Here is an 18,024-nt window from a genome sequence, read left to right as displayed (position 1 = left end):
AAATTACATAAGAAAATTCAATGGCCAGAGGTGCATTTTCTTTTTGATTTTGCGTGAATAACTGTTTAATACAAACATAATTTCAGCAAATGTCCTTAAATTAGTGTTCACTGTAATTGCTATAAAATGTTTGAGACTAAACATCGAGGCAAGGTATGAACTTACTCTGACCTTTTAACAAAACCTCACTTAAAACAATTCTTTTAAGATTGTTTCATGTTGGAAACGAGTGTCTCCCTTTTGGAGTAAAGTCATTTCTGACAAATTAATTACATTTTCGAATCTCTCAACACTTCAAGGAAGCTGACGGGAGGGAGGCAGATAAAGCAGTAGCTGAAACCTGTGGGAGAGATGAAGCCACTGGAGATTTCAGAACGATTTGGTGGTTGAAGTCTTCACGTATCATTCAAAAGGGAGAAATTGTTTATATTATTGAAGTTTAAATGTGGGAGATTAAAGCAGGACTAGAGCAGCGCTGATGCCAGCCAAGTTAGCGTTGCACATTCCCCCGATGCCTCTAATCAGCGCTCACAGGCCGAGCAGTTCCTCCCTTCTCCTCCTTTGAAAGCAAATTTAATTTCCTGCTCAGTATTTCAAAGCTTTCCATAAATGGAGCCCTCCTTTTTATTTCATTTTCAACCTCTGACACAATCTCTAATTCCAACACGTGTTACCCCTGAAGGGAGGCACTAGTGACTTGTCATGGAGAGTTTGTTGAAACGTCTCATTTTAAAGTTCTCCCAGTGTGGAGGAGAGATGGGAATTATTAAACGCTCTCCATTGAGGAGGAGTGCGTTATCTTGGTTTAAGAAAATTGCTGGAGATCTCAGGGCAGCAGTGTTTTTCCTCTGTTTGCTTGTGGCCAACACTGCCATCTTGTGGTGTTTTAGGGGTTTTCAACATTCAGAATTGTTTTAATCACTATTTATTTTCTCTCTCTCTTTGCAGTTGAGAACATTGCACACTGTGAGTTTGCTTACCTACGAGATCTACTCATCAGGTGGGAATCCACGTCAGCTATTATTTTCCTTTTCATGACTTTTCATAAGGATTTAAATTAAAATGAGTTCAGGACTGAGCCTCTCCTACCAGGTCAGAAACTGTATCTTGGCTGAGTTAATTGTTGGCTCCGCTGAATCGATAAAGCTTTACTTCCCAGTAGGAATCAATAGAAATTAAATTTTTTTAAATGTTTCGAGTGCCTGCTAGTATAATGCTACATCTCAGGGTTTGTTCATGAACGTGTTTTCTTGAGTTGTTGCCTGCATCGTTTAGGTAAGTGAAAGAGCAGGTAGAGTTTCAGTCTTGGGTTTAATTTGGGCCTTTAAGTAATATAGTCCAACTGTTTTTCAAGTTGATTTTTGTGCAACAAACAACTTGAATGAATGTAAAGAAAAAAACTACAAATTTGTGCATGAATTAGAATTTCTCTTGGGTTTCCTTAAAGCCACACAGGGTCAAAATCATATGCAGGCTCAAAATTATGCATAAACAAAGACAAATATTTTGTACAGTTCCCTTTTCAAGTTGCATAATGACTGTGCGTTTTGTTTTTACCAAAAAGCTTTCGACATAACTCTGGCTGAATCGTTGACCAGTCCTGTTTACCAATTTAGAGTTTCTTTAAATTAACTGGCTGGGATTGGGGCCATTTCAGAAGCGTAACACTGGCCTGTTTGATTAATTGAATACCAGTTTTGATATTAGTGTGATCCTTTTCTTGTTGGAACACCAAACTCTTTAAGTTTTATTCATCTGACCCAAACGCTGATGGAAGGTATAATTGATCGGAATGTTTAGGAACAATCCAGGAATGTCATTGTGAAACCTGGCATAAACTGGAAAGCTGCCACTGTCCACAGTAAAACCATTTTAAGCTCAGGACCGACTGAGAGGCTGCTGACAAGAAGAGGTTTCCTTTTAAAACCGGGCATAAACAAAATCATTCAACCACGACTAAAACGGACGAATCAAATCCCATTTGGGAAAATGTTTTTCTGTCAGCTGTTTGACCACAACATGTATGTTTGAAGGATTTGAGAGTGGTAGAGGTGCATTGCACATAGATGATGGGATAATGGAGGATGGCTACGTCCAAATTCTTCATTTTCACTTCAAACCAACAAATAGATGATTTAAATTCAAACAGAGCTTCCTAAAAACCTGATCTCTGCAATTTAAAAGGCCACAACAACTCTCATAACAGTCGTTGTTTAATATACATCTGGAATTATGCCAGAATTTTGTCTCCAATCAACTCCGATTATGCAAATTGTAAAAATGATTGAAAGTGTTGCCGTTTTATTTACCCAAGAAACACTCGGGCGTTTTGTGTGGGAAAAGAAATGAGCAGTTCAAAAGCGTTAAAAGCCCAATGTGACCTTCATACCCAGGATGAGTGTTTGCACGCATCAGAACTGTAGCTGGAGAACGAAATTTTGTCTAATAAAAACAAAGACTTGCCACCTGTTAAGATAATCCCTACTCATCCGCAGGACTCACATGCAGAACATCAAGGACATCACAGGGAGCATCCACTACGAGACGTACCGCGTCCGTCGGCTAAACGAATCCAACGGCCACGTCATCTCTCAGACGTCTGACCATATGGCAGTTCAACCAAAGGCCAACGGTCAGCTGGAGGAGCAGCCCGGCGCCCTGCAGGCCAATGGGGTGGCTGCTCAACATGAAGCCCTGTCCCATGAGATGTAGAGGTCAACTGTGGCACCGGTTTATGACATCAGGCACAATGCATACACTCAGACATGCTGTGTTTACACGAACAAGCCCAAATCTATACAGAACACACACGCACACACGCACACACGCACACACACACACACACACACACACACACACACACACACACACACACTGATGCTGTGAAGAGCATTCTTACCACACAGATGGACAAGATACATTTTTCTTTTTTCTTTCTTTCCTTTTCCCTATAATTACATTTCCGAGTAAAAATCCTTGCTGCAATGCATGGCAATGTAAAACGGTTAAAACTAAAAGTTTCAGTTCATGGAGCAACTAAAGGAAAAACTCCTTCCGGGGAGCAGATACCCTCAGTCAAACCCTGACAGAAAGCCGTCTGATCAGTTGAAACGGCATCATTTTAAAATGAAGTAACAACATGTGACGATTCTGGCCGCGCTCTGAGCTAGAAACATTTCCGTGCCACTTGCCTGGTCTGTTTTGTGCTGTGGTGTATAGTATTGTATCGTTACTGAGGTTAAATAGGACTAGGGTTAGGTTAGGTTTACATTGTTATGGGTAAAAGATATAGTCGACACCTCTGCACTGTGAAACAAATCCGAAATGCAACGGTGGTGTGGAGCAGCTCCTTATGTTGTGTTAGGATGTTCCAAATCCCTTTATTGCCAAACCAGACTGTCTTTGTCGATACATTTCCGATAGTGTTGAGTTATCAGCTGTGTTACATTTTCAATTGCTTGTTTACTGTTGTATTTTTATGGCTTATGTTAATGTTCTAATATTAATTGTATAAGATGAGGTGCATTTGTCCAATGCCGTTGTTTTGTTCATTCTTCTGACCGTAAACCAAATACATTTGTTTTTGTTCTAAAGAGAAGCACATACAGCATATAAGAGCTGAATTATGAGTAGCTATTTAATTGTTGTTTAATGTAGTACGTATAATTCAACTTTCACTCCTGAAGTTTGTAACAGGCCATAAATGATAGCTAATAATAACTTTAGGTTTAAACTGTCGTCATGTTTTTTTTTCCTATAGCATGTTTTATCATATTTGTGAGACTGCACTGTGTCGATTATGAAATTATTTTAGCGAGAGGAAACATTCCTATGAATTCATGACACTTTCATTCAGGATTTCTGTTACATTCGTGTGTAGGGGGGGGAAAGAAATGTGCCTATGAAATTTTAAAATAACACATGCAAATAATTTGATGCAAATGCATTTCAACAGCAGCTAAAATGTAATATTTTTGATGACTTGTATTCTCAAGGAATGTTTTCTAGGCCCAATTTACCTGCCATCCTCAGTCAACTTTGTGAGCCTGAGCAGAACTATTTTCCATAGTAAATGCAAACAGAACTGTTGTATCTTAAGGAAAAGTAACTGAATTACTCTGTTTACTGTTGTATAGTTCCTGTGTAATTTGTCATGCTATTTCAGATTAAGGTTTTATCTTTGATATGCTATCTCAAAGAATAAAGATTGATATTTTTACTGTTGATTTGTGTCAAAAGTGTAGAATTGAAAATGACATACTGCGTCTTTAATTTTTGTTGAATTCCCCCATCATCCATATGTTCAATTATTTCCTCTGTGGTGGATATTTATACATTTAAATATCTCTCACCCTATGATCACTAATGAGCTACCTCCTATAATTCTGAAAATTAAAAAATAACTTGCCTAGGTGTAGAAACGCATTAGCAATGCAGTATGGCGTCTCTTTAATCCAGTTTATAATCACATACTGATGTGGGGTCATCTGCACCATCTAAATTACAATATAATGAAATATTACTTATTTGAAGAATTGTGGTGCAATTTGTTGCATTGCAGGGAGAAGGTCCTTGGTTTGAATCCTGGCCTGGAGTTCTCTGCGAGTCCAACAACATTAAGTCTGTGCATGCATGTTCCTTTTATTTCTAAAGCCTGCTTTAGTCTATGTTTAGGGTCCCCGATCAGTAGGAACATGTAATTTTGTCCTGGTTTCAGGAAAGTGGTTGTTAGTCTTAAGGGAAAATCTATCCTATAAAGCATGTTCCCTCATGGCTGCTTAGCCATGAGTGGCAAGAAGATGAACTGCAGACCAAATTTTGCTCAGCTTATTCATAATAAGCGTATTTTATAATATCCAGATATTCTGCCCCACAATGACAGCAGAAGCCCCTTTGGGAGAAACTGTGACTTTGCAGCAGCCGCAGCATCATTACTCCCCGGACTGCTGTAACAGGGCCTCTCATTTTCACCTCCTGTCACATCCTTCTCAACGGCACCGCTGACCGTAATGTGTTGACAGTTAGCCGCATCTCAAAGGTCGTCGTCTACTGTTCACAAATTGGAGCTCCTGCTGTAGCTGTTGTTGCTGTGTCTCAGTTGGAATCGCTGCTCGGAAGCCTCCCCGTGAAGAGAGCAACAGTGTTTTGGTGACAAATGTGAAGGTGAGAGGCAAAAAAAAAAAAAAACTTGCAGGAAGATCAGCAGCCGCTGAAAACTCCACTGACACCAACATGTATATTTAAAGAGTTTTCCCGGCTGCAGAGCTAAGCGTGAGAGTGTTTGGCACTGAAAGCATTATGACAGTGTCAGACCCTTGGCTGCGAGAGAGATCTGAACGTGAATATGACATCTTTACTGTCTTCGTGGTAAGGCGGCATACACCCCATGTTTTAACAGAACCGGAGTAAATTAGTTAGCTGCTTTTAAAATCGGCTTTCAAGTTGACACTGTGTCCCCTGGGCTGTATTTACACAAGACCACTGTCTGCAAAAGGCCGATATTTTCAGATGAGTGTGGAAAACCCTACGTTTAGACGGCACTGTCGAGATACATTGTAGTTGTCATGCCAGGCCACTGGTTGGCGCTGTGGTTCTAACATGTTCACATTTGACAGTTAGCTTCCAACATTAGCCCATCTCTGACGAGCCAAATGCGAATACAACTTATAAAAGTTGTGTTGAACTCAACAGGTTAAGTAACACACACGGTCATATTGAATGGCACTCGGAACACATTTTATCACCAATAATTTTTTAGAGTAAAAGAAGAATAAATTAACTCGCACACAGCTTATAAGAACAGAAGCCCAATAAGGTAAGTTGTTCAAACACGTTATTTTTTTTCATTGTCTTTTGCGTCTCCGAGATCGACTCTTGGGGACAAGAGATCCAAAAGAAAGCCAACCTTTAGTGGTTATGACAAATATTAATCTGTTAAGTTTCAAAACAATGTGTGCTTAGAAAATCTAGCAATGCAACTTATGATTAGCGCGTTTTCTGGTAACCAAGTGCCATGAAGTAAACATCTGATTTTTACTTTTGCAAAACTAAAAATCAGTTCTGACTTCAATCTCAGAATTTTGAGGGAAAGAAAAATCAGAATTCTGACTTTAATCTCAGAATCCTGAGAAAAGTCAGAATTATTATTTTTGAAATCAGAATTCTGAGATTAAAGTCGGAACTGTTTTATTTTTTTCCAGTGGCCCTAATCCTCCTACGTAAAATTCCGCTGCACATCAACATATAACTTTTTGTTTTTAAACTTGTGATGACAATTGGTAGCAAAGCATTATTATTGGTTATTATATTCAAGTTAGGCAACTCTAAAACACTCATATTACTTCCAGTCAGGAGAAACATTTTGGTAAAATTAAAAGATGAATCATAATTCTGTCTGTGGAAAGAATAATTTTGAACCAAATTGCACTCAATTTCAGTTTCTGTGCTTCTTGTTGCATTTTGTTGTTTTAAGTTGTACATTTGTGATGTTTAGTTTAGTGTTTTACTAAAATGATGGCTTTGAGCATTTTAGCTGCAGCAACAGTGTGAAAATTATTATGGACACATATTAGCACTACTTTAGTTCCATTATGTGGACCTTTTGAGCTGAAGACATTTTAAAATGTCACATCAGGAAATGCAGCAGTTCATAAATGATGGCAGCATTCCAATCTAAGCAGAAAATGATATTTGGTCACTGATGGGAGTTTTCCATTGTTAATGTCACTGTTGCTGTGTCTTTCATACTGTCACATGTCAAAATAAGGCTTAAAAATCTTTTTTTTTTTCTATGATTCCAACATTTGTTCAGGCACTATGTGGTGCTTAACCTTTAATATGATAACTAAACTCATTCATACCATTTGATTTAATCAGAGGATATTGTGTTTTATTCCACTGATTACATTCAGAAGTAGCTGTACATATGCTGCATGTCAGTGAGTGTTCAGACTCCTACTCATCTGCACTCATCAAAGCCCTTGTTCTCCAAGAGATCTTTGAAGTGAAGCCTTAACAACAAAAGGAAACATCAGTTAGCAGATGCCGCTCCGCTCAGGCAGTGAGACGGCGCGAAGTGGCAATATGTGAAACTGTGGGAGGTCTGAATTAATTAGCCATTAAATAAGACGAGCAGCGGGAGTTAATTTTAAGTTGGATACCCTGGAGCAACCCAGATATGATGAGTATTAAGAATTGACAGGAAAGGGAAGTGTGGTTGAGATTTCTGTCTGATGGCTGGCTGCAGGTACACACCGAGGACCAAGGCTAAGAAACGGTGAAGCCGCTCTCTGCAAAACATTTATACATGGCAGTTGGTGGCTGACAAAGTATAATTGCATGTTTTATTACCACTGGATCAAAATTGCTACACTGACATAGGGTATTTATATTAGACCTCTTAACTTTTTGACATTTTTTCCCTTTTCAGCCAGAAACTTCTGTGTGTTTTCTATGGATATTATGTAATAGACAGACATAGAGTATAATTGTGAAGGAAAATGTTGTATGGTTTTCACACTTTGACAAAAAATATGAAGTGTGCCTTACATTTGTATTCAGCTCCTTGGAATCAGTCAGTGACATTTATGAGGCACTAGCTCCTCTGGAATCAGATGTCTGGATATACTGAAATGGAGAGCTTTATTTCAATTTTGACCTTCACTAAAATATGCAGTTGTATTAAACGTTTTTAATTAAGCTTACTGTTAAACAATATAGCAAGAAAAATAAAATATTTATAGGCTATAATATTAAATTTGACATTTTTTTTAATTTAAATGTGTTTATTGAGATTGGAAATTTCCTTTATTTGTAGTTCCAAGCATCTCTCCTTCTCCACTGATACCTGAGTCGCTTTGTTGCTTGCCTCCATTTTTAAAAGTCTGGCTGCTTCACTTGCACCTGTTACATATTGTGCTTATAGAGCTCAGTACTGCCCCCTATCAGTGAGGCTTAGTACTTTCTGCCTCCCCACCCGCATTTAAAAAGTTAAACTGCACCTGTAATTAGCAGGACACGCAATAGTAATTTTCCAACTTTACATTTTTATCTGAACAGAGAACTGCAAGTTGGGTTCAGTTTAGATTACACACAGGTGGACTCTTTTTATCATTTAGGCGGCCTTTTAAGGCAACTGGTTGCACTTTATTTTATTTAGGGGTATCAGAACAAATAGGGCTGAGAACATACACAATGCTGTAATTTTCTTTTTGTTTTTTGTAATATGTAATATAAATTTTTTGTATGTTGAAAACCATTTGTCTTTTTTGTTCCATTTCACATTTGTGGAAGATTTTGTCTTGGTCTGTTACATAAAATAACCAATAACATATTGTGTTGTCCTTCTGCCTGTAAGTTGAAAAAATGTGAAAAATAGTTTGCTTTCACATGTAAAACTTTGGATCCGTTCATCAAATTATTAGGAACTATGAACAGCAGCAGAACCCAAACTTTAAATGTTTAAAACATGAGTTTATCTCTTCTGCACAACATGGTCATGGTATGAAAATAAGAACTTACTTCTGTGCAGCAGCTTGAAGATTTGCAATTATAACTTCTAAAGACTTCTAGCAAGGATCTATTCCGCAATTAGATATTTTAAGGCTATCAATTTTTAACAATCATTATTAGAACTCCTCAAACCTTGTCTCAGTAATCTGCAGCCATAAGCTCCTGGACAGACTTACCACTTTGAACATTAAAATAATAAATGCTGATAACAAAAATGAGCCTTGGAAAAAAATCTGAAAAAAAAAAAAAGTATTTTAGATGACTTAATTCCTGGGCTCAAAATATAATTAAGAAATGGCAATTAACAGAAACTGTGAGGGTCAAGTTCAGGTGAAAGACGGAGAAACTTTTTTAAAGAAAAGGCCATGTGGGAGATATTGTACGAATATTCAATAAGGGTTTATAAGGTTGCTTAGATTTATCAAAATGTGGTGGTGGTGAGTTATTCCTCAGTTCAGCTTCATTTGCATAAATTGTATCACGTGTTTAAACCACCAAGAGCATAAAACTCTCAGGGTTTTCCAAAGGCAAAAGCGTTAATAATGAGTAAGAAACGCATACAAGAACATAACCACCCTCCTATTCAGCTTTCTCCATCACAACAGGGTAATAGTGCCTTCCTGCGAGAAAATACCAAATATACAAAGAACTATTTTGAAGTAAAACATTCTGATCTGATGAAATCGTCTATTCTTTAATCACTGTTGGCTCTGTAGAGCCTGGCAGAGCTGCTGCAGGCAGACAGACAGACAGGCAGGCAGAAAGCCAAGCGGACACACTTCCAGTTCAACATCAGCGAAGTGAGCCAGATCCCGTCTGTACCAAACACACATTTAAACAAACCCGTCTTTCATCCACTTCGGTCTCCCTGTGTGCTTCTTAAACACACGCAACAGGATGTTGTTGTATCTGTCTGTTGCTCACATTTGAATTAATCTGCAGGCATGAAGACGTCTAAAAACAGCGCAGTAGGCTAGCTCACGCCTCCTCTGTCTTCCAGCGCCGTGCCATCTGAGTCACCAACACACAGGGTCATTTATTGGTCATTAACTTTGCATTTAGTGAGACCACATTCTGATAATTGCCACACTGTGATAATTAACACTGGAAAAACTACAGTAAAGATGCGTCCTGTCTCCGCAGAGACACACACAGTGTCAGATTCCTCTGATTATTTTCCTTTTTTTACCCTTGAGCCCCACTGGATGTGAAGCATTGCACCCACGTTTGTTGTTGAGGTATGCAAATGTGCCACATCAATCTATGTGTTTGGGTTTGGTTGGTTTCAAGCCATGCCCACCCCTACTCCTCCTACCCTCCCTCCTTACCCCACCTCTTTTTATCCACACCTCCCTCCTCCACCTTCCCTCCATCTCCCTCCTGCTTCTAAATCAGGGCGCTCGTGTGCGCGGCGGAGGGCTGCTGCTGCGCCCTCCTCCGTATCTTGTCCATATGCAAATAGGACTTGCTTTGATTAAAAGACAGCTGCATATTTCATTAAAGTCACCAGCGGATGTGTAGGGAAAGAAAAGGCACATCTCCCTGGAGAGGTGAAGGTTGTTTAGCTGGTGTGAATGCTGCGGTACCTAGCTTCTGTTTAGTGTTAGTGAGGAGAACAAGCTGGACAGCGGGTTGCCCAGGGATTTCTCTGGGCTTTAATGGGACAGACTGACTGGTACATTAGTTAAAGCTCACTCTGATGCAAGTTACCAGTGAATGTTTACAGAAAGGGCGCTAGAGCAAGAGGTGAAATAGCTGTATGACTTCCGGAGGCTGAGGTTTGCCTTGCAAACCCTTTACGTTTTTGCTATTAAGATGTAACAGCCACAAACTTTAATCAAAATTCGAGGGATTTTGTGTGATAGTCCTAGGGCAAAATTGTGAAATAGAAGAACGGGAGCATCCCTTTTTAAGCCCTGCCTCAAATTCTCAATTCAGCTTAATTATGGACTTTGACTGGGCCATTCCATTCATGTATTTGAGTAGCTTTGGCTGTATGTTTAGGTTAGCTGATCTACGGAAGGTTAATCCTTACCCCAGTCTCAGGTTTCCCACAGTTTCTAACAGGCTGTTTAGATTGCCCCATGTGGATCCATGTACTGGCTAAAATAAACAAACCCCACATCATGATCCTACCACCACCCTGTTTCACAATGAGAGTAGTTTGCTCACGGTGATGGGCTTTTAGCTGTCCACAGTCATCATCAGTCTAAATCAAGATTTCTCATAACTTTCTTCCAACAGCGGCTTTAATTATTGTCACTCTTCCTTAAGGGGTTCTAGCTGTAAGGTCGACCACTTTGTCCCTCCTGAGATGTGGCTCTCTACAGCTTTCCAGCACTTAAACTTCTGCAGAACTTCATCCTTGGCCCATGTTTGTTCTCTTAGAGTAAATTACAGACCAGTTGAAGCTGCACATGTAATCAGTGACTCATTTGTTCACAAGTATTGGAGTATAAGTGGTGGACAGAAATGTACGGCACACTTTTCATGTTTTGTTTGCAAAAACTATAGAAACCCATGTATCCGTTTCCTCCCTCTTTAGCATTGTTCACTACTTTGAGGTTTGGGGTTGTAACGTCACAAAAGGGGTACAAATTTTCTTACAAGGCACCATACATGCCGTTTGCCTCCTGGTTACAGCACTGTGGTGAAATGAGGTATCTGACTTGTCTCTATTCGGTGTATAAGGACGTCTTATAGCGTGCTTTTTTTTTTTTTTTTTTTTTAAATGTCTTTTTGTGCTATTGCTTAAAGATGCATACAGGGGGTGAGGTGTGGGGGATGACGGTATCGGGTGAGCAGATGCTGGCACTCGGCCAGCTCCAGTGGAATTCAAAGACACTGGAAGAAATGGGAGGACTGATTATACTCTGCATAATCAGTCAGAGACGACTGTGGATGATGGTGAGCTCTCCTGCTTTCCTGACAGGACTGATTGTATTTATGCAAGGATTGAAATAAGGGCGGGGAGGCAGTGAGATGCTAGCAGGTGCAAGGAGAGCCGTAATGAGTGGCCCCCACTGCACAGCCAAGGACATATACCCAGGAGGAACTGATTGAATGCCATGCCAATAAAAGGAGGCAGTTTCATGCACCATTGACCCAGTTGGCATCCTCACAGTCACACTGCGATGAAACCCCCTTCGAGGTCACGATAATATGAATTACATTTTGTTCCTCTGCGGCTTGTGCTGCTCTGAGCTAGAATGAAACCAGACCCTTAAGCCAATTTTCCTTTGCTTTTCCTTCTGCTCCTGCTTTCCATCCGCTGTTTTCGTTGTGCGTCAAAGCGAGGGGAAAATCAGATTGAGTGTTTGTTTGGACAGGATCGAGAGGATCAAATTCTGGTTCACAATAGGTGGGGGAAAATAATCAGATCTGAGCCTGCAGCATGCATACAGCCGGAGAGATTGTCCTTTCATTTTCTTTCTTGGTGGAGCTGCATGTCCCAAAGCGAGCTAATAGAATGCTTGTCTTGTATCTTTTCAGCCATGAACTTTACTCTGTCTCAATTACATTCCGTCTGGAAACATGCCTTGAAGCTAAATAAAGGGTTTTAGCTCAAATAAATTATTTGAAGAAGGATGTTCACTGATATTTTATCAGATAACATCTGTTTCTGGGGGAAAAAAGCACATTTTTTACATTCGTTCATGCTGATAACTTTAGAAAACAATAACAAAGACAAAAAAAAGGCAAAAGGTGTTCAAGTAAATTTGCAAAGAGATTAGAGTGTTTTTCTGTGTGACCCAAATCCAAACCTTTAATGGATAAATCAGGATACTCTCACTGTGTGCTTTCAATCAGCTTCAGATCTATAAAAAAGAAATCATTTTGTGGTTTCTCTTTTTTCGTACATCCCCTCACGCAATCTGACTTTCATTTTATTGTTATTGGAAAGCCAATTCCTCTGAAAAATATTGCAACAATATTGTAAAAATTGCCATTGTAGGATCCAAAATTTGATCCTCAGATAAGCACTTCTGCTAGAGAATCACTATGAATGAAACTCCAACATTGCAACATCGACCCAATAATTTAAATTAGAAGAATTAAAAAGAAACACATATACCTTTTCTTCTTGTTGGTCTGTAAAATCCCAATATGATACACCAAAGTTTAGTTTGTAACGTAACAAGAAGTAAAAATGTTCAATATGTTTTGTAAGGCATTTCATAGTCTATTTCATAATTGGTTATCATGAGTGATTGTGTTGTTTATTGACATATTTCTAAGAGTAATAGTGAACAAAACTGGAAGTAAAAAGCAATAAATCCAGTGACATTGTACTTGTTTACACGAGTTGGTTCGTTTTGTCATAGATGTTGTTTTTGTTTGTGGTAAAGAAAGATCAGCGTTGCACAAAGAAACCTGGGCTTGCGCTTGTTAAAGATGCAGATCTCGTTATTGTCTTGAGTAAGACCAAGAGTGGTTTGCGTTAATTTCTGAGGAAATATTTAACATGAAACCAAACAGAAAAGGGATTTTGTAAAGTAAGTATGCCTGTCACTTTCCAAAAGCAGCTCGTCTCTGGATGTGTGCTGCAGATGTTGCAGCAGTGCCTCCTGCTGTTTAAATATCAACATAGCATTGGAAGCTGGAGGTGCGAAATAAATAAAAATATTGTCCTCTTCCTCATCCCTGACATTAATGTATATACAAATTCACGAGCATCTCTGTGCCCTTTCCACTCCATCGAGCTCTGCCCACTGCTCCCGTGTGTTATCAGTTCACTGTTTTCTGCAGAAAATAGAAGTTAAGCTCACCTTATTTACATTTATATGATCAGATTTTCCTCCTTATGGACGGTATGCAAATTTGCCCTTTTCAGGAGTCTTGAGTTTGTATGTTTGTTGCGAAGGGGACGAGTAAAATAATAGCAATGCCCTCCAGGAGGAAACGCACCCAAGTTCGAATTTTCTGGACCTCATGAATTTTGTGATGATCAGTTTTGTTTCTTTTCCGAGACTTATTAAGACGTTTGAGCTGTAGGGATACAATACATGAGATTGATGTAGACTCAAAATGTCTTTTTTTTTTCTGCCTTACAATCCGGTGTTTTCAGAATATCATCTTTCATTTTCTTCACCTGACGGCCTCTAAATTCATCCATCAGATTGTGCTTCTTGTGAGATGTGAGGGGAGAGGGGGAGGCAGGGTGTGCTCGGCCATCAGTCTTAAATCCTCTGTGTGTCGGAGCAGAGATGGGGATAAAAGGTAAATACGAGCGCTGGCTGGATGAGAAAAACCTCAGTGAGTCATAAAATGTGTATGAAGGTGGACATTCAGCACCAGTAAAACTTCTAAAACCCCCTCGTGGATTGAATGGCCGAGCCTCGCTCCTCTTTGAAGTCTGTGTGTGTGTGTGCGCGTGCGTGTGTGTGTGTGTGCGTGTGTGTGATTGTAGTGGGCAGATAAGACAGAAAAGCACTTGTGCAAATTGCTTTCTGCCCAGGTCGGCATACTGCCAGCGCCGGTCTTTATTCTTTAGAACAGCCATTGCAGAACTTCAGGCCGGCTCGCCCTGTTGCCCGGCTTCAACACTTTGCCTCTCTTTACCTTCCAGCAACCTTATTGATGAAATGCTGATGTGGAATATTCAAGTGACATTCCAGCTAAAACCAAATAGTATAATCAGGTAATAAGAAATTAATTTTCCCCATGGCTGCACTTTGGCTGAGGTGTTGATGCTGGGATGGAGGAGAGAAATCAAAAGGCACACGATGCAGGTGGAGGGCGGTCTCTTGGTGGCCTGCCCTCTCTCTCTCTCTCTCTCTCTCTCTCTCTCTCTCTCTCTCTCTCTCTGTGTGCATCAACATTTCTCATGACACACGCTGACGGTTTGACAGCCGGTCCCCCACCACCGCACACATTCATTCACACACCCCGTTTCTCATGTGCTCATACAGATTTCCAGATACTTTAACATTAGCGCTAAAACCAGCCTCTCCACACCACTGAACTGTAAATGACCAACCCAACGGACGCCACATCAGATGCACATAAACAAACGTGCACTGTCAGGGGAGAAACCTGATGACTGTCAGAGTCTGACATTGTGAGTGGCAGGGCACTGATAGCCTGCTGGTTCAAGTCTGTAACATACACTGCTTTGCAAAAGTATTCCACATTTAAACTTTACACAGTTTTTGACATTTAAAGCGGATCCATCAATGCATTTTGTTGGAGGGTTTATCTGGTAGTGCAACTCAAAGTAAGTGCATAAAATGAAAGAAGATTTAAAAAAAAAAAAAAAAACGGTCTGAATAAATATCTAAGTAGGTGTGCCAAGCTGTGAAGATGTCCCAGGTGGACGTTCATAAGGGTTTCCATTTACCCATTTATGGACAATCGATGTATGACATGTAGGGGATTTGTGTCCACTTATGTAGGCGACATGTGGAAGACTTGGGTCAGACAGGATCAAAACTGAAAATGTTGACCTACATATGAAATGCTATAAAAATGGAAAAACTAAAACTGGACAATCCTGGGAATTCATAGTGAAACATAGTGGTGGAAGAATCATGCTGTGGGAATATTTTTCTTCAGGACATATGATGGGGAAAAATTGATGGAGGACCGAACCCAATTGCCTACCACACTTTTCAGATTTTTTGCATTACTCTGTGTTCAAAATACAATTGAGGCTTATGGTGTTATAATAAAAAATGTGAGAAAGTTCAAAGGGTAGTTGTTGTTTTTTTTGTTTGTTTCTTCTCACACCTCCAAGTTTAATCCTTAATCTCTCCTTTCTTCTCCATTCCATCCGCTTTTGTTCATCATGTTGGTTAATTAGGAGGCAGAAGTCCATCGGTGTCAGTGCTCTTGTGTTTTATTGTTCCTCCTCCTTGCCAACCCCCAGCCCCCCCACCCCCCTCTGGGTGGAGACATCATTAGCCCTCCCCCACAACGCATAGATGCACACACATTTCATGCCAGAGTCCCCACAGCCCATCCTGTTCTGGCCTGGCATGGCCATCCATCTCTCTCCTCAACCGCCACCCACCCAACCACAGCAATCACCCCGCACCGCCCCTCCACCTCCCCGCACGCCGCCCGTCTACCTGAGAGCATTTGTCTTCCCGTCGCTCTGCGAGCAGTGGAGAAAGACAGGCTGTGAGGAGGGTGAAAGAAGAAGAAGAAGAAAAAAAAAAACTCACTGGCAATATGCAAAAATGTGAAAAGGTAGATGCGGGTTGTCCTGGCAACGGCTCTGAGGTTATTTCCAAGCGCTGATGGAAATCAATGTCATGTGCCAGGCAGGCAGGCACCTCCGTCCTCAGGAAAATTAGAAAGAGTGGGGGGGTTGAAGGGAGGGGAGGTTGAGGAGGGAGGGCTGGAGGGACAAAGAAATATGCAGAGGAGTAGAAAACACTTTTTTTTCTGTTCTGAAGGTTTGCTCCAATGTTTTTAGTTTTTCTGCTATAGGTCATGTTTCTTTTGTTACCGCTCTCTGGCACCAGCCAGAACCTTCTTGGGGGTGAAAGGGGTGAAAACAAAATTCTGTTTGTGAGATAAATCAGGGTTTTTTTTTTTGACAGAACTGTGATTGACTTACCTGCTTCAGTTTGTGTGAAGACAAAAACAGTAATCTGGCATTCAGATGGATGACCTATAAAGCAGCACTGGAGGATTAGCTCAGCCTGGCAGGTCGGAGTTACGTTCATTACTGATTTATTTTTTCTGAATTAGCAACACCCACCGTTGATTTTGAAAATTCCAGCTCAGCATGACTGATTTTGAACCTTCTCTCCGCAGACATCCTGTTCTGCTGAGTGACATTTTCTACTGCAGGGAAGCTGAACAGGGTTCAAATTTGGAGCCACTTCCAGGGACACAAATGCTTTTAAGCTTTTTCAAGGACAGCTTTTCAAATGTCGTCAGGTGATTTGTCATTCACGTTATGAACAATGTTTTCCCCAATTATTCTGAAGGTAAAGGTATTTTCTTAGTATAAAATAACTTAAAATTGAGTGCTTAAATACTCAAGTTGCTAACATAAATGGATAAAAGTTTTAGTGCAGTGGTTAAATGAGAACAAATTCAAACATTTTAGGTCAAATGCAAAACACAATGTGAAGAGGAAGTAACATTGTGCTTTTTTTGGGGGGGGGGGGTGGATTTGTCCATCAGGGACAGGAAAACTGCAGAGGTGTGGAGACTGATGAAGACAATACGGTCAATCCTGGAAATAAACCTGATGGAGGCTGGAGAAGAATTGAAACTGGGCTGGAGGTTCACCGTCCAGCATGAGGACAACCTAAACATACGAGTCAAAAACAAGACCTAAATTCAACTGAGAATTTTCTGGCAGAACTTGAAAATCACTATTCAAAGACACACTCCACTCATTCCAAGAATTTGTAACTTTTTCTGATTTATAATTAACAAACAAACAAAAAAAAAACATTTACAAAAAGTGTAGTTTTGCGTCAAAGCTATGTACTACTTTGTGTCAGTCTATCACATAAAATTTTGCTAAAGTACCAAGATTTGTGGTTGTGATGTGAGAAAATGAAACACTTGGTATGAATTCTTATTTTGTCATCCTAGCTCAATTTGACTCGCATTAATACAAAAATCACACATTAAAATAACAGCTGTTCATAGTGTATAGTGCATTTCTGTTTCAACCAAACAAGCTACCAACGTTTTTTGTGCAGGTATCCAATGCTAGCCTGCCAGCGTTGACCATGTGCAACATTTTGTAAAACTAATTTGTTTCTACCAGTTGAGAATGAATATTTTTGCCCAGATTTGATTTAATTACCCTTAAAGTATAATTTACAGTAGAAAGCTCTGCAGAGCCCAGGCTGTCACTGATGGATATAACCATGGCAGGCCGCTGTGTGGAATAGATGAGCCGTGTGTGCCAAGCCAATGGGTCCTCCCTCTCATTTGCATAGCTAACATGGCATTCACATTCCGGTTGACACATTTTCAACCCGCCACTTATTCTATTACTGGCTGTCCCCTGTCTCAGCATTGTTTGCTGTGTCTGCACTCTCTCCTCTTGCCAGCCCAGTTCCCACACTGTTGTGTTTCAGGGAAGCTCACAGGCTGTTTAGACGCTGCAGAACTGGACATAACCGGGTACGTCCAGAAACACCTGCCGGCACACTTTGGAAGAGGACATGAAAGGAAATATTCACATCCAGTGCACCTCTCTTAATGCCACATGAATATACATTAAAACTGAGGCACTTGGCGCAATAACACTGAAAACCAGCTGAATTACATTGAACAGCAAAACAATCTCTGTTCAAATAATTTTAATATAAAATGTAACTTGGACATTTTTTTATGAGTCATATTCTAGGTTGATGAAAAGCAAGATGAGATATTTTCTTCAGACACGCCTGCATGCATGCATAATTTCTTTGTTGCCTCGTGTGTATTGTGCAAGTTTCCATTATGGAGGTAATATTTTGTCATTAAGGTTTAATTTTAGTCGGCGCCTTTGCTCTGCATGTTTAATTTGAGTCTTAAATAAACTCCCCCGACCCT

General features: G+C 40.1%; 1 protein-coding gene and 1 long non-coding RNA gene across 7 annotated transcripts in view; both read left to right on the top strand.

Moving 5' to 3' along the window:
* Nucleotides 1-4,224, top strand: part of septin9b (septin 9b) — a 79,448-nt gene extending 75,224 nt beyond the window's left edge. For all 6 annotated transcript variants that reach the window (XM_008414778.2, XM_008414786.2, XM_008414768.2 and 3 more), the window contains 2 exons: nucleotides 949-1,000; nucleotides 2,496-4,224. In XM_008414778.2, coding sequence (XP_008413000.1) covers nucleotides 949-1,000; nucleotides 2,496-2,712 — 269 coding nt within the window. In that variant the 3' untranslated portion in view covers nucleotides 2,713-4,224. The remainder of the gene's footprint in view (nucleotides 1-948; nucleotides 1,001-2,495) is intronic.
* Nucleotides 4,225-5,658: 1,434 nt separating this feature from the next.
* Nucleotides 5,659-17,007, top strand: LOC103468017 (uncharacterized). The gene is made up of 4 exons (XR_534144.1): nucleotides 5,659-5,815; nucleotides 16,059-16,167; nucleotides 16,276-16,451; nucleotides 16,651-17,007. It is a non-coding gene; the product is annotated as an uncharacterized LOC103468017 (long non-coding RNA).
* The last annotated feature ends 1,017 nt before the right edge of the window (nucleotides 17,008-18,024 follow it).

The sequence above is a fragment of the Poecilia reticulata genome, linkage group LG1, assembly GCF_000633615.1.
Source record: "Poecilia reticulata strain Guanapo linkage group LG1, Guppy_female_1.0+MT, whole genome shotgun sequence".
Classification (NCBI taxonomy): Eukaryota; Metazoa; Chordata; class Actinopteri; order Cyprinodontiformes; family Poeciliidae; genus Poecilia; species Poecilia reticulata.
Note: the sequence above shows the minus strand (reverse complement) of the source record. Positions and strands in the feature narration are given on the sequence as shown.